Here is a 26,877-nt window from a genome sequence, read left to right as displayed (position 1 = left end):
CTTAATCGTTAGGGGGGAGGCCCTGTAGGTACCACTCCTCGACTCTTAACCTTAACCGTTAGGGGGGAGGACCTGTAGGTACCACTCCTCGACTCTTAACCTTAATCGTTAGGGGGGACGCCCTGTAGGTACCACTCCTCGACTCTTAACCTTAATCGTTAGGGGGGAGGCCCTGTAGGTACCACTCCTCGACTCTTAACCTTAACCGTTAGGGGGGAGGCCCTGTAGGTACCACTCCTCGACTCTTAACCTTAATCCTTAGGGGGGAGGCCCTGTAGGTGCCACTCCTCGACTCTTAACCTTAATCGTTAGGGGGGACGCCCTGTAGGTACCACTCCTCGACTCTTAACCTTAATCGTTAGGGGGGAGGCCCTGTAGGTACCACTCCTCGACTCTTAACCTTAATCGTTAGGGGGGAGGCCCTGTAGGTACCACTCCTCGACTCTTAACCTTAATCGTTAGGGGGGACGCCCTGTAGGTACCACTCCTCGACTCTTAACCTTAATCGTTAGGGGGGAGGCCCTGTAGGTACCACTCCTCGACTCTTAACCTTAATCGTTAGGGGGGAGGCCCTGTAGGTACCACTCCTCGACTCTTAACCTTAATCGTTAGGGGGGACGCCCTGTAGGTACCACTCCTCGATTCTTAACCTTAATCGTTAGGGGGGAGGCCCTGTAGGTACCACTCCTCGACTCTTAACCTTAACCGTTCGGGGGGAGGCCCTGTAGGTACCACTCCTCGACTCTTAACCTTAATCGTTAGGGGGGAGGCCCTGTAGGTACCACTCCTCGACTCTTAACCTTAATCGTTCGGGGGGACGCCCTGTAGGTACCACTCCTCGACTCTTAACCTTAATCGTTAGGGGGGAGGCCCTGTAGGTACCACTCCTCGACTCTTAACCTTAATCGTTAGGGGGGAGGCCCTGTAGGTACCACTCCTCGACTCTTAACCTTAATCGTTAGGGGGGAGGACCTGTAGGTACCACTCCTCGACTCTTAACCTTAACCGTTAGGGGGGAGGCCCTGTAGGTACCACTTCTCGACTCTTAACCTTAATCGTTAGGGGGGAGGCCCTGTAGGTACCACTCCTCGACTCTTAACCTTAACCGTTAGGGGGGAGGCCCTGTAGGTACCACTCCTCGACTCTTAACCTTAATCGTTAGGGGGGAGGCCCTGTAGGTACCACTCCTCGACTCTTAATTGTTAGGGGGGAGGCCCTGTAGGTACCACTCCTCGACTCTTAACCTTAATCGTTAGGGGGGAGGCCCTGTAGGTACCACTCCTCGACTCTTAACCTTAATCGTTAGGGGGGAGGCCCTGTAGGTACCACTCCTCGACTCTTAACCTTAATCGTTAGGGGGGAGGCCCTGTAGGTACCACTCCTCGACTCTTAACCTTAACCGTTAGGGGGGAGGACCTGTAGGTACCACTCCTCGACTCTTAACCTTAATCGTTAGGGGGGAGGCCCTGTAGGTACCACTCCTCGACTCTTAACCTTAACCGTTAGGGGGGAGGACCTGTAGGTACCACTCCTCGACTCTTAACCTTAATCGTTAGGGGGGAGGCCCTGTAGGTACCACTCCTCGACTCTTAACCTTAACCGTTAGGGGGGAGGACCTGTAGGTACCACTCCTCGACTCTTAACCTTAATCGTTAGGGGGGACGCCCTGTAGGTACCACTCCTCGACTCTTAACCTTAACAGTTAGGGGGGAGGCCCTGTAGGTACCACTCCTCGACTCTTAACCTTAATCGTTAGGGGGGGGGACCTGTAGGTGCCACTCCTCGACTTTTAACCTTAACCATTAGGTTGCCATTCTTCTTGGAGAAGAAGAAAAGGGAAAATAAAGGGAAAGTGAAGGGGAGAGGAGGTGAGGGAGGTGGAAAGAAAGAAACTCCTCCAGACAAATCTTTGTCATTGGAAAAGGCGGAGACGGAAAGACGAAGGAGAGATGGAGAGACAGTGTGTTCTACATGCAACACAGGGAGGGAGGGAGGGAGGGAGGGAGCCATTCGGTACTGTCGTTAGCCCCCGCTAACAATAGCCCATTGAAAGTGCCTGTCAGCACTCTGACTGGAGCCCCTTCTGATCAAAGATTCATTGATCACCCCCCACCACACACACATGCACGCATACACACACCCTGCCCTCACTCGCGCCGTCTCTCCATCTCTCCCTTGTCATCCGTTTCAACCTCTCCCGGACCCAGTCTGTAATACCTACATGTTTCAAGCAGACCACCATAGTCCCTGTGCCTAAGAATTCCAAAGTAACCTGTCTAAATGACTTTCGCCCCGTAGCACTCACATCTGTAGCCATGTAATGCATTGAAAGGCTGGTCATGGCTCACATCGACACCATCATCCCAGACACACTGGACCCACTCCAATTCACATACCGCCCCAACAGATCCACAGATGACGCAATCGCTATTGCACTCCACACTACCCTCTCCCACCTGGACAAGAGGAACACCTATGTGAGAATGCTATTCATTGACTACAGCTCAGCATTCAACACCATAGTACCCTCAAAGCTCATCACTAAGCTAAGGACCCTGGGACTAAACACGTCCCTCTGCAACTGGTTCCTGGACTTCCTGACGGGCCGCCCCCCAGGTGGTAAGGGTAGGTAACAACACATCCGCCACACTGACCCTCAACACGGGGGCCCCTCAGGGGTGCGTGCTTAGTCCCCTCCTGTACTCCCAGTTCACCCATGACTGCGTGGCCGCACACGACTCCCAACACCATGATTAAGTTTTCCAGACGACACGGCGGCGGTAGGCCTGATCACCAACGACGATGAGTCAGCCTATAGGGAGGAGATCAGAGACCTGCCAGTGTGGTGCCAGGACAACAACCTCTCCCTGAACGTCAGTAAGACAAAAGAGCTGATTGTGGACTACATGAAACAGAGGGCAGAGCACGCCCCTATTCACATCGACGGGGCTGTAGTGGAGCGGGTTGAGAGCTTAAAGATCCTTGGTGTCCACACACCAACAAACTAACATGGTCCAAACACACAAAGACAGTCATGAAGAGGGCACAAAAAACCTATTCCCCCTCAGGAGACTGAAAAGAATTGACATGGGTCAGCAGATCCTCCAAAGGTTCTACTTCTGCACCATTGAGAGCATCCTGACTGGTTGCATCACTGCCTGGTATGGCAACTGCTCAGCCTCCGACCGCAAGGCACTACAGAGGGTAGTGCGAATGGCCAGTACATCACCGGGGCCAAGCTTCCTGCCATCCAGGACCTCTATACCAGGCGGTGTCAGAGAAAGGCCCTAAAAATTGTCAAAGACTCCAGCCACCCTAGTCATAGACTGTTCTCTCTGCTACCGCACGGCAAGCGGTACCGGAGCACTAACTCTATGTCCAAGAGGCTTCTAAATAGCTTCTACCCCCAAGTCATAAGACTCCTGAACATCTAGTCAAATGGCACGTATGATAGATTTATTTAAGAGAGTGGAGTGGGACCAGGGGGTGGGTTGACTTGAGAGTGCAGAGCTGAAGATGAGGGGTCGTTATTGAATGGGGCGACAGGCCGCCTTCACCCCCCCTCGTCATCCTCCCCTTCCCCTACCTCCCCCCTCTGTACGGCAGTGTGACCTTGGCTTTGTGCACCCATTACACAATTCAGTGGCAGGGCCCAATCGAATCTGCTTCTGTCGATCAATATCCTATTAAAGCACCACACAAAAAAAACGAGAATGAGAGAGAGAGAGAGAGAGAGAGACAGGGGGTGGAGGAAGGGAAGAGAGAGCGAGAGGGGGTAGAGGGAGGGAATAGAGAGAGAGCGGGTAGAGAGAGGGAAGAGAGAGAGGGGGTAGAGGGAGGGAATAGAGAGAGAGAAAGAGGGGGTATAGGGAGGGGAGAGAGAGAGGGGGTAGAGGGAGGGGAGAGAGAGAGGGGAGAGGGGGTTGGTAGAGGGAGGGGGGAGAGAGAGGGAAGAGAGAGAAGGGGGTAGAGGGAGGGGGGTAGAGAGAGAGAAAGGGGAGAGAGAGAGGGGGGGGGTAGAGGGAGGGAAGAGAGAGGGGGGTAGAGAGAGGGAAGAGAGAGAAGGGGGTAGAGAGAGGGGGGGAAGAGAGAGAGGGGTGGTAGAGAGAAATGTAAGTCTTCTTACACTTAGCTGTTATCTCTATGTCGTTTGTTTTATAATTTTTGGGGCGTTATTGTAATTGGTCCGTTAATTTGGGAGATTGGGTTCCTTTCTCTCAGTCTCTTCTCTTCCCTGTCTCTGTCTCGTAAGTTTTATCCATCTCCTCTAAGACAGCGGAGACAGTGGATCACTAGCTGCTCTATGCCAGTTTGCTGGTGCTACTATAAATTCCCAGTTAGAAGCGGTATCACTAGTTGATCATGACTGTCACTCTGTAGATCAGTTCCAGTTTGACCTGGCACGCTATAGACCATGCCAGGGGGTACCGCTTGGCACAGCCTGGCACAGAGCAACACACACCACACACCTCCATCTCGTCTGCTAGTACGTTGGACACACGCACACGAATACACACACACTTACTCTTTCTCTGTGAATGGTTTGCATCGTGCTAGAGTGGCACACACAGCACCCACGTCCAGGGGCATTCCCCCTGGGATCCCTCTAACCCATACACACACACAGACCCCGGGGCCCTGGCAAAGAAACACCCACAACAGATGACTGGGAAGAACGGGGAGCGAATGAATGAATAATGAAGGAGACGAGGGCTAGTGTGGCCTCTCCTCCTTCCTTCCCTCCATCCTCACCCACCTCGTCTGCCCCCCGGCATACCCTGGCACTACTACTGGGGATACTATTCACACCACACACGCACTCCATCCACCACACAGTGGTGGGGTTGCCAACCTCGCCAACCCCACCAACACCACCACCACTATCACCACCACCAATACCACCACTATCACCACCACCAATACCACCACTAACACCACCACCAATACCACCACTAACACCACCACTACCAACCCCACCACTACCACCACCACCACCACCACCACCACCAACCCCACCACCACTAACACCACCACCAATACCACCACTAATACCACCACTAACACCACCACTACCAACCCCACCACTACCACCACCACCACCAACCCCACCACCACTAACACCACCAACACCACCACTACCAACCCCACCACTACCACCACCACCACCACCAACCCCACCACCACTAACACCACCACCAATACCACCACTAACACCACCACTACCAACCCCACCACTACCACCACCACCACCAACCCCACCACCACTAACACCACCACCAATACCACCACTAACACCACCACTACCACCACCACCAACCCCACCACCACCACCGCCACCACCAACCCCACCACCACCACCAACCCCACATCCACCACCAACCCCACCACCACCACCAACCCCACCACCACCACCAACCCCACCACCACCAACCCCACATCCACCCCCACCAACCCCACATCCACCACCACCACCACCACTACCACCAACCCCACCACCACCACCAACCCCACATCCACCAACCCCACATCCACCACTACCACCACCGCCACCACCAACCCCACCACCACCACCAACCCCACCACCACCGCCACCACCAACCCCACCAACACCACCACCAACACCACCACCACCACCACCAACCCCACCACCACCACTAACCCCACCATCACCACTAGCGTATTAGCCACTTTAGTGCAACGGAATGTGTCTCGTGTGTGAGACATGTGTGAGACGTATGTGAGACAGATCCCAGTACCGGTAGTACAGCGTTGGTTCATTTTGTGTGTGTGAAGCATCCCAGCCCCACCAAGAGTGTGTGTGTGTGTGTGTGTGTGTGTGTGTGTGTGTGTGTGTGTGTGTGTGTGTGTGTGTGTGTGTGTGTGTGTGTGTGTGTGTGTGTGTGTGTGTGTGTGTGTGTGCATGTGCGAAGCATCGCAGCCCCACCAAGAGGGTGTGTGTGCATGTACGAAGCATCCCAGCCCCACCAAGAGTGTGTGTGTGTGTGCGTGTGCGAAGCATCGCAGCCCCACCAAGAGTGTGTGTGTGCATGTGCGAAGCATCGCAGCCCCACCAAGAGTGTGTGTGTGCATGTACGAAGCATCCCAGCCCCACCAAGAGTGTGTGTGTGTGTGCATGTGCGAAGCATCGCAGCCCCACCAAGAGTGTGTGTGTGTGTGTGTGTGTGTGTGTGTGTGTGTGTGTGTGTGTGTGTGTGTGTGTGTGTGTGTGTGTGTGTGTGTGTGAAGCATCCCAGCCCCACCAGGAGTGTGTGTAGTCCAGGAGCAGGTCTGCAGGGAGAGAAATACAGCAGTGCTGATCAAGCAGAAAAACTCAAGTCCTGTCAGGCGTCTTCTCTCTTGCTCTCTCCCTCTCAATTCAATTCAAGGGGCTTTATTGGCATGAGAAACATATGTTAACATTCCCAAAGCAAGTGAAATAGATAATAAACAAAAGTGAAATAAACAATAAAAAAATAACAGTAAACATTACAATCACAACAGTTCCAAAGCAATAGAGACATTTCAAATGTAATATTATGTCTATATACAGTGTTGTAATGATGTGAAAATAGTTAAAGTACAAAAGGGAAAATTAATAAATATAAATATGGGTTGTATTTACAATGGTGTTTGTTCTTCACTGAGACAGAGACAGAGACAGAGACAGAGACAGACAGACAGACAGACAGACAGACAGACAGACAGACAGACAGACAGACAGACAGACAGACAGACAGACAGACAGACAGACAGTAATATGTAGATTGAGACAATGCACTTTCTCTGCACCAGCAAGGCACAGCAAGGTAGTTTGACTGATAGTGAGGGAGGGAGAAAGAGAGAAGGGCTCCATCGGAGAGAGAGAGATGAAGGCTCTGTCAGAGAGAAAGAGAAAAGGACAGAGGGAGGGGAAGAGACAGAAGGAGAGAGAGAGAAGGATCAATATTGGCCTGATAGCTACAGGCTTCATTTGGAATCCTCCAGGCAAAAAGCACTTGATAAAGCCCTTAAGAGGTAGAGACTGCAGATGACCTATATGATTGATTTCCATTCCAGTCAGACAGACTGCAGTGCTGGTCACTTTTCCCCTCCCTACCTCTCCCTCTATTCTTCCTCCTCTCTTTTTCTCTATCCCGTAGATCCCTCCATCTCACCTGTACAACGGAAGGGCTCCCAATTTAGGCCCCGCTTCTCTCTATCCTGCTCTGTATCCCCCTCTCATTCTACCCCTCTCTTTCTCTCTCTTTTCCTCTTTCCTCTCATTTTCATCTCTTTGTACCTTCTTATTTCCCTCTGTCCCTTTCTTCCCTCCATCTCTTTCCTCCCTCCATCCCGCTCATCTTTCCTTCTATAACCCTCTCTCTCTCCTTCTCTCTCTCCGTCCCCTCCCACCTTCCTCCATCTCTTTATCCCTCTCTCCAGACCAGAGCTATAGGCTGAGTTACTGCAGCCCGGTGTCCAGGTTAGCTCTCTCACAAATGACTTACACTATTAGCCATGCAAATGTACACGCTGCTTTTCTGCCTGCCTCGTAAATAACACTGCCCTGCCCGGCCCAGCCACTTTGGATTAGGAAGGGAGGGAGGAAAGGAGGGAGGGTGTCGAGGGAGATTGAAAGAGGGGAAAAAAAGAGATGGCTTAGAAATAATATTGGCTCTCTTTTTTGGGGGGTGGGGGGGTTGAGTCTTCCGGGGTAACTTGACTACGCGGGATAGTGTTTAATATATATATTTTTTCCCAGTTATCGGGAGAGGTGGGCGCCGCGTTGTGATGATGCGTGCGCTATTGCGCTCTCTCCTCCCTCTCCTTTTCTGTCTCACTCCATTCCATCCCTCTTTCTTTCCCTCCCTTTCTCTCCCAGTTGCAGTGTCCTCTCCCAATGTTAATTAGGAACACCATTACTGTGTCTGTCACAGCAGCCTCCTCCTCCTCTCGTCCTCTCCTCCATTTGGTCTGCAGCAGTGACTCTCCTCTGACCTTTTCCTCCTCCTCTCGTCCTCTCCTCCATTTGGTCTGCAGCAGTGACTCTCCTCTTACCTCCTCCTCCTCCTCTCGTCCTCTCCTCCATTTGGTCTGCAGCAGTGACTCTCCTCTGACCTCTTCCTCCTCCTCTTGTCCTCTCCTCCATTTGGTCTGCAGCAGTGACTCTCCTCTTACCTCCTCCTCCTCCTCTCGTCCTCTCCTCCATTTGATCTGCAGCAGTGACTCTCCTCCTACCTCCTCCTCCTCCTCTCGTCCTCTCCTCCATTTGGTCTGCAACAGTGACTCTCCTCTTACCTCCTCCTCCTCCTCTCGTCCTCTCCTCCATTTGGTCTGCAGCAGTGACTCTCCTCTGACCTCCTCCTCCTCCTCTCGTCCTCTCCTCCATTTGGTCTGCAGCAGTGACTCTCCTCTGACCTCCTCCTCCTCCTCTCGTCCTCTCCTCCATTTGGTATGCAGCAGTGACTCTCCTCTTACCTCCTCCTCCTCCTCTCGTCCTCTCCTCCATTTGGTCTGCAGCAGTGACTCTCCTCTGACCTCCTCCTCCTCCTCTAGTCCTCTCCTCCATTTGGTCTGCAGCAGTGACTCTCCTCTGACCTCTTCCTCCTCCTCTCGTCCTCTCCTCCATTTGGTCTGCAGCAGTGACTCTCCTCTGACCTCTTCCTCCTCCTCTCGTCCTCTCCTCCATTTGGTCTGCAGCAGTGACTCTCCTCTTACCTCTTCCTCCTCCTCTCGTCCTCTCCTCCATTTGGTCTGCAGCAGTGACTCTCCTCTGACCTCCTCCTCCTCCTCTCGTCCTCTCCACCATTTGGTCTGCAGCAGTGACTCTCCTCTGACCTCTTCCTCCTCCTCTCGTCCTCTCCTCCATTTGGTCTGCAGCAGTGACTCTCCTCTGACCTCCTCCTCCTCCTCTCGTCCTCTCGTCCATTTGGTCTGCAACAGTGACTCTCCTCTGACCTCTTCCTCCTCCTCTCGTCCTCTCCTACATTTGGTCTGCAACAGTGACTCTCCTCTGACCTCCTCCTCCTCCTCTTGTCCTTTCCTCCATTTGGTCTGCAGCAGTGACTCTCCTCTGACCTCTTCCTCCTCCTCTTGTCCTCTCCTCCATTTGGTCTGCAGCAGTGACTCTCCTCTGACCTCCTCTCGTCCTCTCCTCCATTTGGTCTGCAGCAGTGACTCTCCTCTGACCTCCTCCTCCTCTCGTCCTCTCCTCCATTTGATCTGCAGCAGTGACTCTCCTCTGACCTCCTCCTCCTCCTCTCGTCCTCTCCTCCATTTGGTCTGCAGCAGTGACTCTCCTCTGACCTCCTCCTCGTCCTCTCCTCCATTTGGTATGCAGCAGTGACTCTCCTCTGACCTCTTCCTCCTCCTCTTGTCCTCTCCTCCATTTGGTCTGCAGCAGTGACTCTCCTCTGACCTCCTCCTCCTCCTCTCGTCCTCTCCTCCATTTGGTCTGCAGCAGTGACTCTCCTCTGACCTCTTCCTCCTCCTCTCGTCCTCTCCTCCATTTGGTCTGCAGCAGTGACTCTCCTCTGACCTCCTCCTCCTCCTCTCGTCCTCTCCTCCATTTGGTCTGCAGCAGTGACTCTCCTCTGACCTCCTCCTCCTCCTCTCGTCCTCTCCTCCATTTGGTCTGCAGCAGTGACTCTCCTCTGACCTTTTCCTCCTCCTCTTGTCCTCTCCTCCATTTGGTATGCAGCAGTGACTCTCCTCTTACCTCCTCCTCCTCCTCTCGTCCTCTCCTCCATTTGGTCTGCAGCAGTGACTCTCCTCTGACCTCTTCCTCCTCCTCTCGTCCTCTCCTCCATTTGGTATGCAGCAGTGACTCTCCTCTGACCTCTTCCTCCTCCTCTCGTCCTCTCCTCCATTTGGTCTGTAGCAGTGACTCTCCTCTGACCTCTTCCTCCTCCTCTCATCCTCTCCTCCATTTGGTCTGCAGCAGTGACTCTCCTCTGACCTCTTCCTCCTCCTCTCGTCCTCTCCTCCATTTGGTCTGCAGCAGTGACTCTCCTCTGACCTCCTCCTCCTCCTCTCGTCCTCTCCTCCATTTGGTCTGCAGCAGTGACTCTCCTCTGACCTCTTCCTCCTCCTCTTGTCCTCTCCTCCATTTGGTCTGCAGCAGTGACTCTCCTCTGACCTCCTCCTCCTCCTCTTGTCCTCTCGTCCATTTGGTCTGCAGCAGTGACTCTCCTCTGACCTCTTCCTCCTCCTCTTGTCCTCTCCTCCATTTGGTATGCAGCGGCGACCCTGCTCCTCCTTCTCCTCCTCTCCCTCCTCCCCTCTGCATCACGTTTGCGCTGTCCTCATCAAAAATAGTGGTCCCCGTCACCGTGAATATAAAGAGGCACCAACGGCATGCCTTTATGGACTGGATGACAAAAGGCGCCAGCTAGTCCCACGGTGACCTACAACACACTCACACACACACACACACTCACACACACACACACACACTCACACACACACACACACACACACACACACACACACACACACAAGCGAGCAGGTAGCAGGAAGGGAAACCTTTTAAGTCAGACACTTTGGTGCAACAAGGTGAACGAGGTACCGGGTGCATCTAAAGTGGCTCTCTCTTATCTTCTCTCCTCTTGTCTCCTCTCCTCTCCCCTGCAGGTGAAAGTAGAGAGGAGAGGACACAAGGAGAGGACACAAGGAGAGGAGGGCCACTTATTGAGTACACTATGTGGTAGTTTAATAAATGGTAACACCTAATGTTCTTGTTCTCTCTCCTTGTTCTCTCCCCTCTCTCGCTCTCTTTCTCTCTCTCTCTCTCTGTCCTCTCTCTCTTTCTCTCTCCTTCCGCTCTACTGCTTTCTCTCTCCCTCCTCTCTCCCCTCGCTCTCTATGTCTTTCTCTCTCTCTCCCCTCTCTCTCTCTCTCCCCTCTCTCTCTCTCTCTCTCTCTCTCTCTCTCCCTATCTCTCTCTCTCCCTCTCTCTCATCTCTCCCCCTTCTCCCTTCCCCCTCCCTCTCTCTCTGTCCTTCTCTCTCACTCTCTCTCGCTCTTTCCCTCTCTGTCTCTCCCTCCCCCTATCATTATTTTTATCCCTCTCTCCCCTCTCCTTCCCTCTCTCTCCCTCTTCTCCCTCTTCTCTCTCTCTCTCTCTCTCTCTCTCTCTCTCTCTCTCTCTCTCTCTCTCTCTCTCTCTCTCTCTCTCTCTCTCTCTCTAGCCCCCATCGCAGCTGGGACGGGTCCTAACTTCTCGCTGGCCGACCTGGACAGCTCCTCCTACTACAGCATGAGCCCTGGGGCAATGAGGCGACCCTTACCCAGCACCTCCTCCAGCAGGTACACACACACACATATAAACACACACACACACACACATATAAACACACACACACATATAAACACACACACACATATAAACACACACACACATATAAACACACACATATAAACACACACACACACAGAAAGAGAGACACACACACACACACAGAGACAGACACGTACACACACACACACACACACACACACATACACGCACGCACGCACGCTTAGACACACAAGCACACACAGTTAGGCATGCGCACACAGACATGTTCGCTCATTCCCAGAGTAAAACCCTAGTCACCCCACAGTGTGTATTTGTGCATATGTACGTTTGTGCATTCATACTAATGTGTGTGTTTAGGAGAGCATTTGTGTGTGTGTGTGTTTCTCTCAAACACATTCTGACTTGGCCTACTACTCCGGAGACAGCCCACGCACCAGGTTGAAAGAGCAGCTTTACACACAGCGCTGCGAGGCACTACTCACTGAACTGGCCTCCAACCCACCATCTCCTGTTCCATACTCACATAATGAAGGCATATGGCCCGGAATCCTTTCTAATGTAACGTGTTGCACAAGCATACAGATGTCGGATCTTAACTTGATCACTCTTTTGTCGCTGTCCCTTTCGACACAAATAATTTGATCCCCTGATTGACTTGATGTAGTTACACATTTAAAATATGGACAGTCCAGGATTATTTCCCCCTGATGTTGATAGGAAATGACCAGACACGGTTGGATAAATAGGAAGCAAATACAACAATAAGCCAGTAGGATACACCAACATCAGTTTCATACAAAACAATTGTCCAGTACTGGGCTAGAAGACGTGCTGCTCAGAGCACTGCACTAGTTCACAATGCTCTAGGAAGCCCTGAGAATACTGGATGGTTTGCAGAGCCTTCCCCAAACTATAGCCCCCTCGGGACGGCACTGCATTGTATAGCCTACAAACACCGCATCCAGCTGCTCCCTGGTGACAATTCTACATTTTAAATATCTATTCAAATTATTTTCCTCCTGCGACGGAATGGGTCATATTAAGATCCGACTTCTGTACACACACATAGTCTGTGCTATGGTTAAACTTGCGCATGTTAAATATGCATGTGTTTGCATATCAAACCAAATCAAATCAAATGTTATTTGTCACATAGCCAAATATAACAGGTGTAGACCTTAACGTGAAATGCTTACTTACAAGCCCTTAACCAACAATGCTGTTCAAGAAATAGAGTTAAGAAAATATTTACTAAATATACTAAAGTAAAAAATTTAATTAAATCAAAAAGTAACACTAGAAAATGACATAGCAATAGTGAGGCTATATACAGGGGGTACCGGTACCGTGTCAATGTGCAGGGGTACAGGTTAGTTGAGGTCATTTGTAAAGTGACTATGCATAGATAATAAACAGTGAGTAGCAGCAGTGTAAAAACAGAGGGGGCGAGGGGTCAATGTAAATTGTCCGGGTGGCCATTTGATTATTGTTCAGCAGTCTTATGGCTTGGGGGTAGAAGCTGTTAAGGAGCCTTTTGGTTCTAGACTTGGCGCTCCGTACAGTTGCAGTTGGAGAAAGAACAGTCTATGATTTGGGTGACTGGAGTCGGACACTTTTATAGGCCTTCCTCTGACACCGTCTAGTATGTGTGTGTGTGTGTTATGCACGTGTGTGTGTGCAAGAGCATGTGTACCCATACACACATTTGTGCGTGTGTACGTCTCCACATATCCATGTCTGTGTGTAAGCTCACATACACCACCAGCCTCTCTCTCTCTCTTCCTTCCTGTCAAAGCAAACAGGTCTGAACAAGGAGGCAGTGTGTGGACACGCTCGGCCCTAATTACGTGATTACCAGGAAAGCTCACCAGCAGACATCACATTCACAAATAAATGTCAGAACCAACGGCAAGGGAAATAACTCACTGGTCAAGTGGAACACTGTTACCTATATAGTGCACTACTTCTAACCAGAGCCCGTATTGGCCCTGGTCAAAAGTAGTGCACTATAATGGGAATAGGGTGCCATTTGGGACCTACTCCTAGCCTCACTAACAGAGACAGATATACTGTACACACACCAGCACCAAACCACAGTCCGTGTTTGACTGGGGGGAGAGTTTCAGTGTTTGACTGGGGGGAGAGCTTCAGTGTTTGACTGGGGGGAGAGCTTCAGTGTTTGACTGGGGGGAGAGCTTCAGTGTTTGACTGGGGGGACAGCTTCAGTGTTTGACTGGGGGGACAGCTTCAGTGTTTGACTGGGGGGAGAGCTTCAGTGTTTGACTGGGGGGACAGCTTCAGTGTTTGACTGGGGGGAGAGTTTCAGTGTTTGGCTGGGGGGAGAGCTTCAGTGTTTGACTGGGGGGAGAGTTTCAGTGTTTGACTGGGTGGACAGCTTCAGTGTTTGACTGGGGGGGACAGCTTCAGTGTTTGACTGGGGAAGACAGCTTCAGTGTTTGACTGGGGAAGACAGCTTCAGTGTTTGACTGGGGGGGGACAGCTTCAGTGTTTGACTGGGGGGGACAGCTTCAGTGTTTGACTGGGGGGGACAGCTTCAGTGTTTGACTGGGGGGGACAGATTCAGTGTTTGACTGGGGGGACAGATTCAGTGTTTGACTGGGGGGACAGCTTCAGTGTTTGACTGGGGGGACAGCTTCAGTGTTTGACTGGGGGGGACAGCTTCAGTGTTTGACTGGGGGGGACAGCTTCAGTGTTTGACTGGGGGGGACAGATTCAGTGTTTGACTGGGGGGACAGCTTCAGTGTTTGACTGGGGGGACAGCTTCAGTGTTTGACTGGGGGGACAGCTTCAGTGTTTGACTGGGGGGGGCAGCTTCAGTGTTTGACTGGGGGGGGGGGCAGCTTCAGTGTTTGACTGGGGGGGGGGGGGGCAGATTCAGTGTTTGACTGGGGGGGACAGCTTCAGTGTTTGACTGGGGGACAGCTTCAGTGTTTGACTGGGGGGGACAGCTTCAGTGTTTGACTGGGGGGGGGACAGCTTCAGTGTTTGACTGGGGGGGGGGGGGGCAGCTTCAGTGTTTGACTGAGGGGGCCAGCTTCAGTGTTTGACTGGGGGGAGAGCTTCAGTGTTTGACTGGGGGGAGAGCTTCAGTGTTTGACTGGGGGGAGAGTTTCAGTGTTTGACTGGGTGGACAGCTTCAGTGTTTGACTGGGGGGGGGGCAGCTTCAGTGTTTGACTGGGGGGGGGGGGGGGCAGATTCAGTGTTTGACTGGGGGGGACAGCTTCAGTGTTTGACTGGGGGACAGCTTCAGTGTTTGACTGGGGGGGACAGCTTCAGTGTTTGACTGGGGGGGGGACAGCTTCAGTGTTTGACTGGGGGGGGGGGGGGGCAGCTTCAGTGTTTGACTGAGGGGGCCAGCTTCAGTGTTTGACTGGGGGGAGAGCTTCAGTGTTTGACTGGGGGGAGAGCTTCAGTGTTTGACTGGGGGGAGAGTTTCAGTGTTTGACTGGGTGGACAGCTTCAGTGTTTGACTGGGGGGGGCAGCTTCAGTGTTTGACTGGGGAAGACAGCTTCAGTGTTTGACTGGGGGGGGACAGCTTCAGTGTTTGACTGGGGGGGACAGCTTCAGTGTGTGACTGGGGGGACAGCTTCAGTGTTTGACTGGGGGGACAGCTTCAGTGTTTGACTGGGGGGGACAGCTTCAGTGTATGACTGGGGGGACAGCTTCAGTGTGTGACTGGGGGGACAGCTTCAGTGTTTGACTGGGGAGACAGCTTCAGTGTTTGACTGGGGGGACAGCTTCAGTGTTTGACTGGGGGGACAGCTTCAGTGTTTGACTGGGGGGGACAACTTCAGTGTTTGACTGGGGAGACAGCTTCAGTGTTTGACTGGGGGGACAGCTTCAGTGTTTGACTGGGGGGACAGCTTCAGTGTTTGACTGGGGGGGACAACTTCAGTGTTTGACTGGGGGGGACAGCTTCAGTGTTTGACTGGGGGGGACAGCTTCAGTGTTTGACTGGGGGGACAGCTTCAGTGTTTGACTGGGGGGGACAGCTTCAGTGTTTGACTGGGGGGGACAGCTTCAGTGTTTGACTGGGGGGGACAACTTCAGTGTTTGACTGGGGGGGACAGCTTCAGTGTTTGACTGGGGGGGACAGCTTCAGTGTTTGACTGGGGGGACAGCTTCAGTGTTTGACTGGGGGGGACAGCTTCAGTGTTTGACTGGGGGGACAACTTCAGTGTTTGACTGGGGGGGACAGATTCAGTGTTTGACTGGGGGGGACAGCTTCAGTGTTTGACTGGGGGGGACAGATTCAGTGTTTGACTGGGGGGGACAGTTTCAGTGTTTGACTGGGGGGGACAACTTCAGTGTTTGACTGGGGGGGACAGCTTCAGTGTTTGACTGGGGGGGACAACTTCAGTGTTTGACTGGGGGGACAGCTTCAGTGTTTGACTGGGGAGACAGCTTCAGTGTTTGACTGGGGGGGACAGCTTCAGTGTTTGACTGGGGGGGACAGATTCAGTGTTTGACTGGGGGGGAAAGCTTCAGTGTTTGACTGGGGGGGACAACTTCAGTGTTTGACTGGGGAGACAGCTTCAGTGTTTGACTGGGGGGACAGCTTCAGTGTTTGACTGGGGGGACAGCTTCAGTGTTTGACTGGGGGGGACAGCTTCAGTGTTTGACTGGGGGGGACAGCTTCAGTGTTTGACTGGGGGGGACAGCTTCAGTGTTTGACTGGGGGGGACAGATTCAGTGTTTGACTGGGGGAAAGCTTCAGTGTTTGACTGGGGGGGACAGCTTCAGTGTTTGACTGGGGGGGACAGCTTCAGTGTTTGACTGGGGGGGACAGCTTCAGTGTTTGACTGGGGGGGACAACTTCAATGTTTGACTGGGGGGGACAGCTTCAGTGTTTGACTGGGGGGGACAGCTTCAGTGTTTGACTGGGGGGACAGCTTCAGTGTTTGACTGGGGGAAAGCTTCAGTGTTTGACTGGGGGGGACAGCTTCAGTGTTTGACTGGGGGGGACAGCTTCAGTGTTTGACTGGGGGGGACAGATTCAGTGTTTGACTGGGGGGGACAGCTTCAGTGTTTGACTGGGGGGGACAGATTCAGTGTTGGACTGGGGGGGACAGTTTCAGTGTTTGACTGGGGGGGACAACTTCAGTGTTTGACTGGGGGGGACAGCTTCAGTGTTTGACTGGGGGGGACAACTTCAGTGTTTGACTGGGGGGACAGCTTCAGTGTTTGACTGGGGAGACAGCTTCAGTGTTTGACTGGGGGGGACAGCTTCAGTGTTTGACTGGGGGGGACAGCTTCAGTGTTTGACTGGGGGGGAAAGCTTCAGTGTTTGACTGGGGGGGACAGCTTCAGTGTTTGACTGGGAGGGACAGCTTCAGTGTTTGACTGGGGGGGACAGCTTCAGTGTTTGACTGGGGGGGACAACTTCAGTGTTTGACTGGGGGGGACAGCTTCAGTGTTTGACTGGGGGGGACAACTTCAGTGTTTGACTGGGGGGACAGCTTCAGTGTTTGACTGGGGGAAAGCTTCAGTGTTTGACTGGGGGGGACAGCTTCAGTGTTTGACTGGGGGGACAACTTCAGTGTTTGACTGGGGGGGACAGATTCAGTGTTTGACTGGGGGGGACAGCTTCAGTGTTTGACTGGGGGGGACAGATTCAGTGTTTGACTGGGGGGGACAGTTTCAGTGTTTGACTGGGGGGGACAACTTCAGTGTTTGACTGGGGGGACAGCTTCAGTGTTTGACTGGGGGGGACAGCTTCAGTGTTTGACTGGGGGGGACAGCTTCAGTGTTTGACTGGGGGGGACAACTTCAGTGTTTGACTGGGGGGGACAGCTTCAGTGTTTGACTGGGGGGGACAGCTTCAGTGTTTGACTGGGGGGACAGCTTCAGTGTTTGACTGGGGGGGACAGCTTCAGTGTTTGACTGGGGGGACAACTTCAGTGTTTGACTGGGGGGGACAGATTCAGTGTTTGACTGGGGGGGACAGCTTCAGTGTTTGACTGGGGGGGACAGATTCAGTGTTTGACTGGGGGGGACAGTTTCAGTGTTTGACTGGGGGGGACAACTTCAGTGTTTGACTGGGGGGGACAGCTTCAGTGTTTGACTGGGGGGGACAACTTCAGTGTTTGACTGGGGGGACAGCTTCAGTGTTTGACTGGGGAGACAGCTTCAGTGTTTGACTGGGGGGGACAGCTTCAGTGTTTGACTGGGGGGGACAGATTCAGTGTTTGACTGGGGGGGAAAGCTTCAGTGTTTGACTGGGGGGGACAACTTCAGTGTTTGACTGGGGAGACAGCTTCAGTGTTTGACTGGGGGGACAGCTTCAGTGTTTGACTGGGGGGACAGCTTCAGTGTTTGACTGGGGGGGACAGCTTCAGTGTTTGACTGGGGGGGACAGCTTCAGTGTTTGACTGGGGGGGACAGCTTCAGTGTTTGACTGGGGGGGACAGATTCAGTGTTTGACTGGGGGAAAGCTTCAGTGTTTGACTGGGGGGGACAGCTTCAGTGTTTGACTGGGGGGGACAGCTTCAGTGTTTGACTGGGGGGGACAGCTTCAGTGTTTGACTGGGGGGGACAACTTCAATGTTTGACTGGGGGGGACAGCTTCAGTGTTTGACTGGGGGGGACAGCTTCAGTGTTTGACTGGGGGGACAGCTTCAGTGTTTGACTGGGGGAAAGCTTCAGTGTTTGACTGGGGGGGACAGCTTCAGTGTTTGACTGGGGGGGACAGCTTCAGTGTTTGACTGGGGGGGACAGATTCAGTGTTTGACTGGGGGGGACAGCTTCAGTGTTTGACTGGGGGGGACAGATTCAGTGTTGGACTGGGGGGGACAGTTTCAGTGTTTGACTGGGGGGGACAACTTCAGTGTTTGACTGGGGGGGACAGCTTCAGTGTTTGACTGGGGGGGACAACTTCAGTGTTTGACTGGGGGGACAGCTTCAGTGTTTGACTGGGGAGACAGCTTCAGTGTTTGACTGGGGGGGACAGCTTCAGTGTTTGACTGGGGGGGACAGCTTCAGTGTTTGACTGGGGGGGAAAGCTTCAGTGTTTGACTGGGGGGGACAGCTTCAGTGTTTGACTGGGAGGGACAGCTTCAGTGTTTGACTGGGGGGGACAGCTTCAGTGTTTGACTGGGGGGGACAACTTCAGTGTTTGACTGGGGGGGACAGCTTCAGTGTTTGACTGGGGGGGACAACTTCAGTGTTTGACTGGGGGGACAGCTTCAGTGTTTGACTGGGGGAAAGCTTCAGTGTTTGACTGGGGGGGACAGCTTCAGTGTTTGACTGGGGGGACAACTTCAGTGTTTGACTGGGGGGGACAGATTCAGTGTTTGACTGGGGGGGACAGCTTCAGTGTTTGACTGGGGGGGACAGATTCAGTGTTTGACTGGGGGGGACAGTTTCAGTGTTTGACTGGGGGGGACAACTTCAGTGTTTGACTGGGGAGACAGCTTCAGTGTTTGACTGGGGGGGACAGCTTCAGTGTTTGACTGGGGGGGACAGATTCAGTGTTTGACTGGGGGGGACAGATTCAGTGTTTGACTGGGGGGGACAGCTTCAGTGTTTGACTGGGGAGACAGCTTCAGTGTTTGACTGGGGGGACAGCTTCAGTGTTTGACTGGGGGGACAGCTTCAGTGTTTGACTGGGGGGGACAGCTTCAGTGTTTGACTGGGGGGGACAGCTTCAGTGTTTGACTGGGGGGGACAGCTTCAGTGTTTGACTGGGGGGGACAGATTCAGTGTTTGACTGGGGGGGACAGATTCAGTGTTTGACTGGGGGGGACAACTTCAGTGTTTGACTGGGGGGACAGCTTCAGTGTTTGACTGGGGGAAAGCTTCAGTGTTTGACTGGGGGGGACAGCTTCAGTGTTTGACTGGGGGGACAACTTCAGTGTTTGACTGGGGGGGACAGCTTCAGTGTTTGACTGGGGGGGACAGATTCAGTGTTTGACTGGGGGGGACAGTTTCAGTGTTTGACTGGGGGGGACAACTTCAGTGTTTGACTGGGGGGGACAGCTTCAGTGTTTGACTGGGGGGGACAACTTCAGTGTTTGACTGGGGGGACAGCTTCAGTGTTTGACTGGGGAGACAGCTTCAGTGTTTGACTGGGGGGGACAGCTTCAGTGTTTGACTGGGGGGGACAGATTCAGTGTTTGACTGGGGGGGAAAGCTTCAGTGTTTGACTGGGGGGGACAGCTTCAGTGTTTGACTGGGGGGGACAGCTTCAGTGTTTGACTGGGGGGGACAGCTTCAGTGTTTGACTGGGGGGACAACTTCAGTGTTTGACTGGGGGGGACAGATTCAGTGTTTGACTGGGGGGGACAGCTTCAGTGTTTGACTGGGGGGGACAGATTCAGTGTTTGACTGGGGGGGACAGTTTCAGTGTTTGACTGGGGGGGACAACTTCAGTGTTTGACTGGGGGGGACAGCTTCAGTGTTTGACTGGGGGGGACAACTTCAGTGTTTGACTGGGGGGACAGCTTCAGTGTTTGACTGGGGAGACAGCTTCAGTGTTTGACTGGGGGGGACAGCTTCAGTGTTTGACTGGGGGGGACAGATTCAGTGTTTGACTGGGGGGGAAAGCTTCAGTGTTTGACTGGGGGGGACAACTTCAGTGTTTGACTGGGGAGACAGCTTCAGTGTTTGACTGGGGGGACAGCTTCAGTGTTTGACTGGGGGGACAGCTTCAGTGTTTGACTGGGGGGGACAGCTTCAGTGTTTGACTGGGGGGGACAGCTTCAGTGTTTGACTGGGGGGGACAGCTTCAGTGTTTGACTGGGGGGGACAGATTCAGTGTTTGACTGGGGGAAAGCTTCAGTGTTTGACTGGGGGGGACAGCTTCAGTGTTTGACTGGGGGGGACAGCTTCAGTGTTTGACTGGGGGGGACAGCTTCAGTGTTTGACTGGGGGGGACAACTTCAGTGTTTGACTGGGGGGGACAGCTTCAGTGTTTGACTGGGGGGGACAACTTCAGTGTTTGACTGGGGGGACAGCTTCAGTGTTTGACTGGGGGAAAGCTTCAGTGTTTGACTGGGGGGGACAGCTTCAGTGTTTGACTGGGGGGACAACTTCAGTGTTTGACTGGGGGGGACAGATTCAGTGTTTGACTGGGGGGGACAGCTTCAGTGTTTGACTGGGGGGGACAGATTCAGTGTTGGACTGGGGGGGACAGTTTCAGTGTTTGACTGGGGGGGACAACTTCAGTGTTTGACTGGGGGGGACAGCTTCAGTGTTTGACTGGGGGGGACAACTTCAGTGTTTGACTGGGGGGACAGCTTCAGTGTTTGACTGGGGAGACAGCTTCAGTGTTTGACTGGGGGGGACAGCTTCAGTGTTTGACTGGGGGGGACAGATTCAGTGTTTGACTGGGGGGGAAAGCTTCAGTGTTTGACTGGGGGGGACAGCTTCAGTGTTTGACTGGGGGGGACAGCTTCAGTGTTTGACTGGGGGGGACAGCTTCAGTGTTTGACTGGGGGGGACAACTTCAGTGTTTGACTGGGGGGGACAGCTTCAGTGTTTGACTGGGGGGGACAACTTCAGTGTTTGACTGGGGGGACAGCTTCAGTGTTTGACTGGGGGAAAGCTTCAGTGTTTGACTGGGGGGGACAGCTTCAGTGTTTGACTGGGGGGACAACTTCAGTGTTTGACTGGGGGGGACAGATTCAGTGTTTGACTGGGGGGGACAGCTTCAGTGTTTGACTGGGGGGGACAGATTCAGTGTTTGACTGGGGGGGACAGTTTCAGTGTTTGACTGGGGGGGACAACTTCAGTGTTTGACTGGGGAGACAGCTTCAGTGTTTGACTGGGGGGGACAGCTTCAGTGTTTGACTGGGGGGGACAGATTCAGTGTTTGACTGGGGGGGAAAGCTTCAGTGTTTGACTGGGGGGGACAGCTTCAGTGTTTGACTGGGGAGACAGCTTCAGTGTTTGACTGGGGGGACAGCTTCAGTGTTTGACTGGGGGGACAGCTTCAGTGTTTGACTGGGGGGGACAGCTTCAGTGTTTGACTGGGGGGGACAGCTTCAGTGTTTGACTGGGGGGGACAGCTTCAGTGTTTGACTGGGGGGGACAGATTCAGTGTTTGACTGGGGGGGACAGCTTCAGTGTTTGACTGGGGGGGACAACTTCAGTGTTTGACTGGGGGGACAGCTTCAGTGTTTGACTGGGGGAAAGCTTCAGTGTTTGACTGGGGGGGACAGCTTCAGTGTTTGACTGGGGGGACAACTTCAGTGTTTGACTGGGGGGGACAGCTTCAGTGTTTGACTGGGGGGGACAGATTCAGTGTTTGACTGGGGGGGACAGTTTCAGTGTTTGACTGGGGGGGACAACTTCAGTGTTTGACTGGGGGGGACAGCTTCAGTGTTTGACTGGGGGGGACAACTTCAGTGTTTGACTGGGGGGACAGCTTCAGTGTTTGACTGGGGAGACAGCTTCAGTGTTTGACTGGGGGGGACAGCTTCAGTGTTTGACTGGGGGGGACAGATTCAGTGTTTGACTGGGGGGGAAAGCTTCAGTGTTTGACTGGGGGGGACAGCTTCAGTGTTTGACTGGGGGGGACAGCTTCAGTGTTTGACTGGGGGGGACAACTTCAGTGTTTGACTGGGGGGACAGCTTCAGTGTTTGACTGGGGGAAAGCTTCAGTGTTTGACTGGGGGGGACAGCTTCAGTGTTTGACTGGGGGGACAACTTCAGTGTTTGACTGGGGGGGACAGATTCAGTGTTTGACTGGGGGGGACAGCTTCAGTGTTTGACTGGGGGGGACAGATTCAGTGTTTGACTGGGGGGGACAGTTTCAGTGTTTGACTGGGGGGGACAACTTCAGTGTTTGACTGGGGGGGACAGCTTCAGTGTTTGACTGGGGGGGACAACTTCAGTGTTTGACTGGGGGGACAGCTTCAGTGTTTGACTGGGGAGACAGCTTCAGTGTTTGACTGGGGGGGACAGCTTCAGTGTTTGACTGGGGGGGACAGATTCAGTGTTTGACTGGGGGGGAAAGCTTCAGTGTTTGACTGGGGGGGACAGCTTCAGTGTTTGACTGGGGGGGACAGCTTCAGTGTTTGACTGGGGGGGACAGCTTCAGTGTTTGACTGGGGGGGACAACTTCAGTGTTTGACTGGGGGGGACAGCTTCAGTGTTTGACTGGGGGGGACAACTTCAGTGTTTGACTGGGGGGACAGCTTCAGTGTTTGACTGGGGGAAAGCTTCAGTGTTTGACTGGGGGGGACAGCTTCAGTGTTTGACTGGGGGGACAACTTCAGTGTTTGACTGGGGGGGACAGATTCAGTGTTTGACTGGGGGGGACAGCTTCAGTGTTTGACTGGGGGGGACAGATTCAGTGTTTGACTGGGGGGGACAGTTTCAGTGTTTGACTGGGGGGGACAACTTCAGTGTTTGACTGTGGGGGACAGCTTCAGTGTTTGACTGGTGGGGACAACTTCAGTGTTTGACTGGGGGGACAGCTTCAGTGTTTGACTGGGGAGACAGCTTCAGTGTTTGACTGGGGGGACAGCTTCAGTGTTTGACTGGGGGGACAGCTTCAGTGTTTGACTGGGGGGGACAGCTTCAGTGTTTGACTGGGGGGGACAGCTTCAGTGTTTGACTGGGGGGGACAGATTCAGTGTTTGACTGGGGGGGGACAGCTTCAGTGTTTGACTGGGGGGGACAACTTCAGTGTTTGACTGGGGGGACAGCTTCAGTGTTTGACTGGGGGAAAGCTTCAGTGTTTGACTGGGGGGGAAAGCTTCAGTGTTTGACTGGGGGGGACAACTTCCGTGTTTGACTGGGGGGGACAGATTCAGTGTTTGACTGGGGGGGACAGCTTCAGTGTTTGACTGGGGGGGACAGATTCAGTGTTTGACTGGGGGGGACAGCTTCAGTGTTTGACTGGGGGGGACAACTTCAGTGTTTGACTGGGGGGACAGCTTCAGTGTTTGACTGGGGGGGACAGCTTCAGTGTTTGACTGGGGGGACAGCTTCAGTGTTTGACTGGGGGGACAGCTTCAGTGTTTGACTGGGGGGGACAGCTTCAGTGTTTGACTGGGGGGGACAGCTTCAGTGTTTGACTGGGGGGGACAGCTTCAGTGTTTGACTGGGGGGGACAACTTCAGTGTTTGACTGGGGGGACAGCTTCAGTGTTTGACTGGGGGGGACAGCTTCAGTGTTTGACTGGGGGGGACAACTTCAGTGTTTGACTGGGGGGGACAGCTTCAGTGTTTGACTGGTTCCAGGTGGAACCACATGGAGACTAGACACCAAGTTTGCATTAAACTGAATATAGGATTTCTGAAAATAGAAAATGACAGATACATTTCTGTAGATTGTTCTTTGTATAGCACTTCAAACGTAATTGAACTATCAGACATTAACCCTGGTCTCTGTGTGTGTCTGTCTGTCCATGTGTGTGTCCCCGTCCAGCTCGGCCAAGAGGATCAAGTGTATGGAGGACGAGGTGGACAGTCCAGGAGAAGAGTCCTACTACCCAGGCCAAGGGCGCTCCCCGGGCAGCGGCAGCCAGGCCAGCAGCTGGCACGAAGTGGAAACAGGTACGTACCGCTGTAAACTGCCAACCAACCTACCCGACTGGTGCCAACACTTCTGTAACACACGCTTACCCTGTCCCTGATACCCTCCCTACTCTTAGCACTGTGAATGAACATAGCTTTTCTTCTCTGCTAGAGACGTATAGTATGTTTGGGGAGGAAGTGGACTGACAGGAGAGTGTGTGTGGGAACGTGTGTGTCAAGAGTGAGAATGCAGGGTTGTGTATGTGAGGGTTAGAATGCAGGGTTGTTTGTGTGAGGGTGAGAATGCAGGGTTGTTTGTGTGAGGGTGAGAATGCAGGGTTGTTTGTGTGAGGGTGAGAATGCAGGGTTGTTTGTGTGAGGGTGAGAATGCAGGGTTGTTTGTGTGAGGGTGAGAATGCAGGGTTGTGTATGTGAGGGTGAGAATGCAGGGTTGTTTGTGTGAGGGTGAGAATGCAGGGTTGTTTGTGTGAGGGTGAGAATGCAGGGTTGTTTGTGTGAGGGTGAGAATCGTGTGCGTCCTGTGTCTTCCCTGTCTGTCTTTCAGTGCATTTCTATCTCACATGGTCACATTTTTCAGATACCTGGTATGGTCAGAACCACCTTCCGACGTCATATACTTTTTTACAAAGGCAATCTGTCTTGATGGGATTAACAATGATGGGATTAACAATGATGGGATTAACAATGGCATTAATGCTAACACATTGAAAACCATGGGGGGGGGGGGGGGGGCTGGAAGACATAGGGCCCCCGCAGGAATAGTCCAAGAGGTGTATGTGTGTGTTCCACACCCTGTATCCTGTACTTATGTATGACAGAATGTGTATGTGTGTGTGTGTGTATATACCCCTCTGTGTGTCAATGTTCGTCACATGTGTGTGTGTGTGTGTGTGTGTGTGTGTGTGTGTGTGTGTGTGTGTGTGTGTGTGTGTGTGTGTGTGTGTGTGTGTGTGTGTGTGTGTGTGTGTGTGTGTGTGTGTGTGTCATACCGCAATGCCTTAGGCTGGTGGGCTGTAAATCACTCAGGGTCCTCCTCCCGTGCTTCAGTGGCTTCACTCTGTAACACACACTGTCCCGATGTGTCTCCCTGTATCTTCTCACCTTTTCCACTCTCTGCTCCCCTTCTTATTTATACTGAACTAAAATAGAAACGCAACATGCAACCATTTCTAACATTTGACTGAGTTACAGGTCATGTGAGGAAATCAGTCCATTTAAATAAATTCATTAGGCTCTAATCTATGCATTTCAGATGACTTGGAATATAGATGGTCACAGATACCTTAAAAAAACAGGTAGTGGTGTGGATCAGAAAACCAGTCAGTATCTGGTGTGACCACCATTTGTCTCATGCAGCGCGACACATCTCGTACGCATAGAGTTGATCAGGCTGTTGATTGTGGCCTGTGGAATGTTGTTTCACGCTTTAATGACTGTGCGAAGTTGCTGGATATTGTCGGGAACTGGAACACACTGTCGTACACATCGATCCAGAGCATCCCAAACATGCTCAATGGCCATCATGTCTGGTGAATATGCAGGCCATGGAAGAACTGGCACATTTTCAGTTTCCATTCAATTGTGTTCGTTGTCCGTAGCTTGGGGCACTCTGTTCACAACGTTGACATCAGCAAACCGCTCGCCCACACAACACCATACTACACATGCTCTGCGGTTGTGAAGCCGGTTGGACGTACTGCCAAATTCTCTAAAATGACAGAGGCAGCTTATGGTAGAGAAATTAACATTAAATTCTCTGGCAACAGCTCTGGTGGGTGTTCCTGCTGTCAGCATGCCATTTGCACGCTCCCTCAAAAGTTGAGACATCTGTGGCATTGTGTTGTGACAAAACTGCACATTTTAAAGTGGCCTTTTATTGCCCCCAGCACAAGGTGTAATGATCATGCCGTTTAATCAGCTTCTTGATATGCCACACCTTGTACACAAAATTAGAGAGACATAAGCTTTTTGTGCATCTGGAACATTTCTGGGATCTTTTATTTCAGCTCATGAAACATGGGACCAACACTTTACATGTTGCGTTTATATTTTGGTTCAGTGTATATACAGTATATACAGTGGGGAGAACAAGTATTTGATACACTGACAATTTTGCAGGTTTTCCTACTTACAAAGCATGTAGAGGTCTGTAATTTTTATCATAGGTACACTTCAACTGTGAGAGAAGGAATCTAAAACAAAAATCCAGAAAATCACATTGTATGATTTTTAATTAATTAATTTGCATTTTATTGCATGACATAAGTATTTGATACATCAGAAAAGCAGAACTGAATATTTGGTACAGAAACCTTAGTTTGCAATTACAGAGATCATACGTTTCCTGTAGTTCTTGACCAGGTTTGCACACACTGCAGCAGGGATTTTGGCCCACTCCTCCATACAGACCTTCTCCAGATCCTTCAGGTTTCGGGGCTGTCGCTGGGCAATACGGACTTTCGGCTCCCTCCAAAGATTTTCTATTGGGTTCAGGTCTGGAGACTGGCTAGGCCACTCCAGGACCTTGAGATGCTTCTTACGGAGCCACTCCTTAGTTGCCCTGGCTGTGTGTTTCGGGTCGTTGTCATGCTGGAAGACCCAGCCACGACCCATCTTCAATGCTCTTACTGAGGGAAGGAGGTTGTTGGTCAAGATCTCGCGATACATGGCCCCATCCATCCTCCCTTCAATACGGTGCAGTCGTCCTGTCCCCTTTGCAGAAAAGCATCCCCAAAGAATGATGTTTCCACCTCCATGCTTCACGGTTGGGATGGTGTTCTTGGGGTTGTACTCATCCTTCTATTCCTCCAAACACGGCGAGTGGAGTTTAGAGCAAAAAGCTCTATTTTTGTCTCATCAGACCACATGACCTTCTCCCATTCCTCCTCTGGATCATCCAGATGGTCATTGGCAAACTTCAGACGGGCCTGGACATGCGCTGGCTTGAGCAGGGGGACCTTGCGTGCGCTGCAGGATTTTAATCCATGACGGCGTAGTGTGTTACTAATGGTTTTCTTTGAGACTGTGGTCCCAGCTCTCTTCAGGTCATTGACCAGGTCCTGCCGTGTAGTTCTGGGCTGATCCCTCACAT

General features: G+C 52.5%; 1 protein-coding gene across 4 annotated transcripts in view; it reads left to right on the top strand.

Moving 5' to 3' along the window:
* The window catches only part of nfia (nuclear factor I/A), a 272,699-nt gene that overhangs the window by 179,508 nt on the left and 66,314 nt on the right, over positions 1 to 26,877 (top strand). For all 4 annotated transcript variants that reach the window (XM_071344270.1, XM_071344271.1, XM_071344273.1 and 1 more), the window contains exons 5-6: positions 11,169 to 11,286; positions 23,677 to 23,804. In XM_071344270.1, the coding sequence (XP_071200371.1) occupies positions 11,169 to 11,286; positions 23,677 to 23,804 (246 nt within the window). The remainder of the gene's footprint in view (positions 1 to 11,168; positions 11,287 to 23,676; positions 23,805 to 26,877) is intronic.

The sequence above is a fragment of the Salvelinus alpinus genome, chromosome 15 (assembly GCF_045679555.1).
Source record: "Salvelinus alpinus chromosome 15, SLU_Salpinus.1, whole genome shotgun sequence".
NCBI lineage: Eukaryota > Metazoa > Chordata > Actinopteri > Salmoniformes > Salmonidae > Salvelinus > Salvelinus alpinus.
Note: the sequence above shows the minus strand (reverse complement) of the source record. Positions and strands in the feature narration are given on the sequence as shown.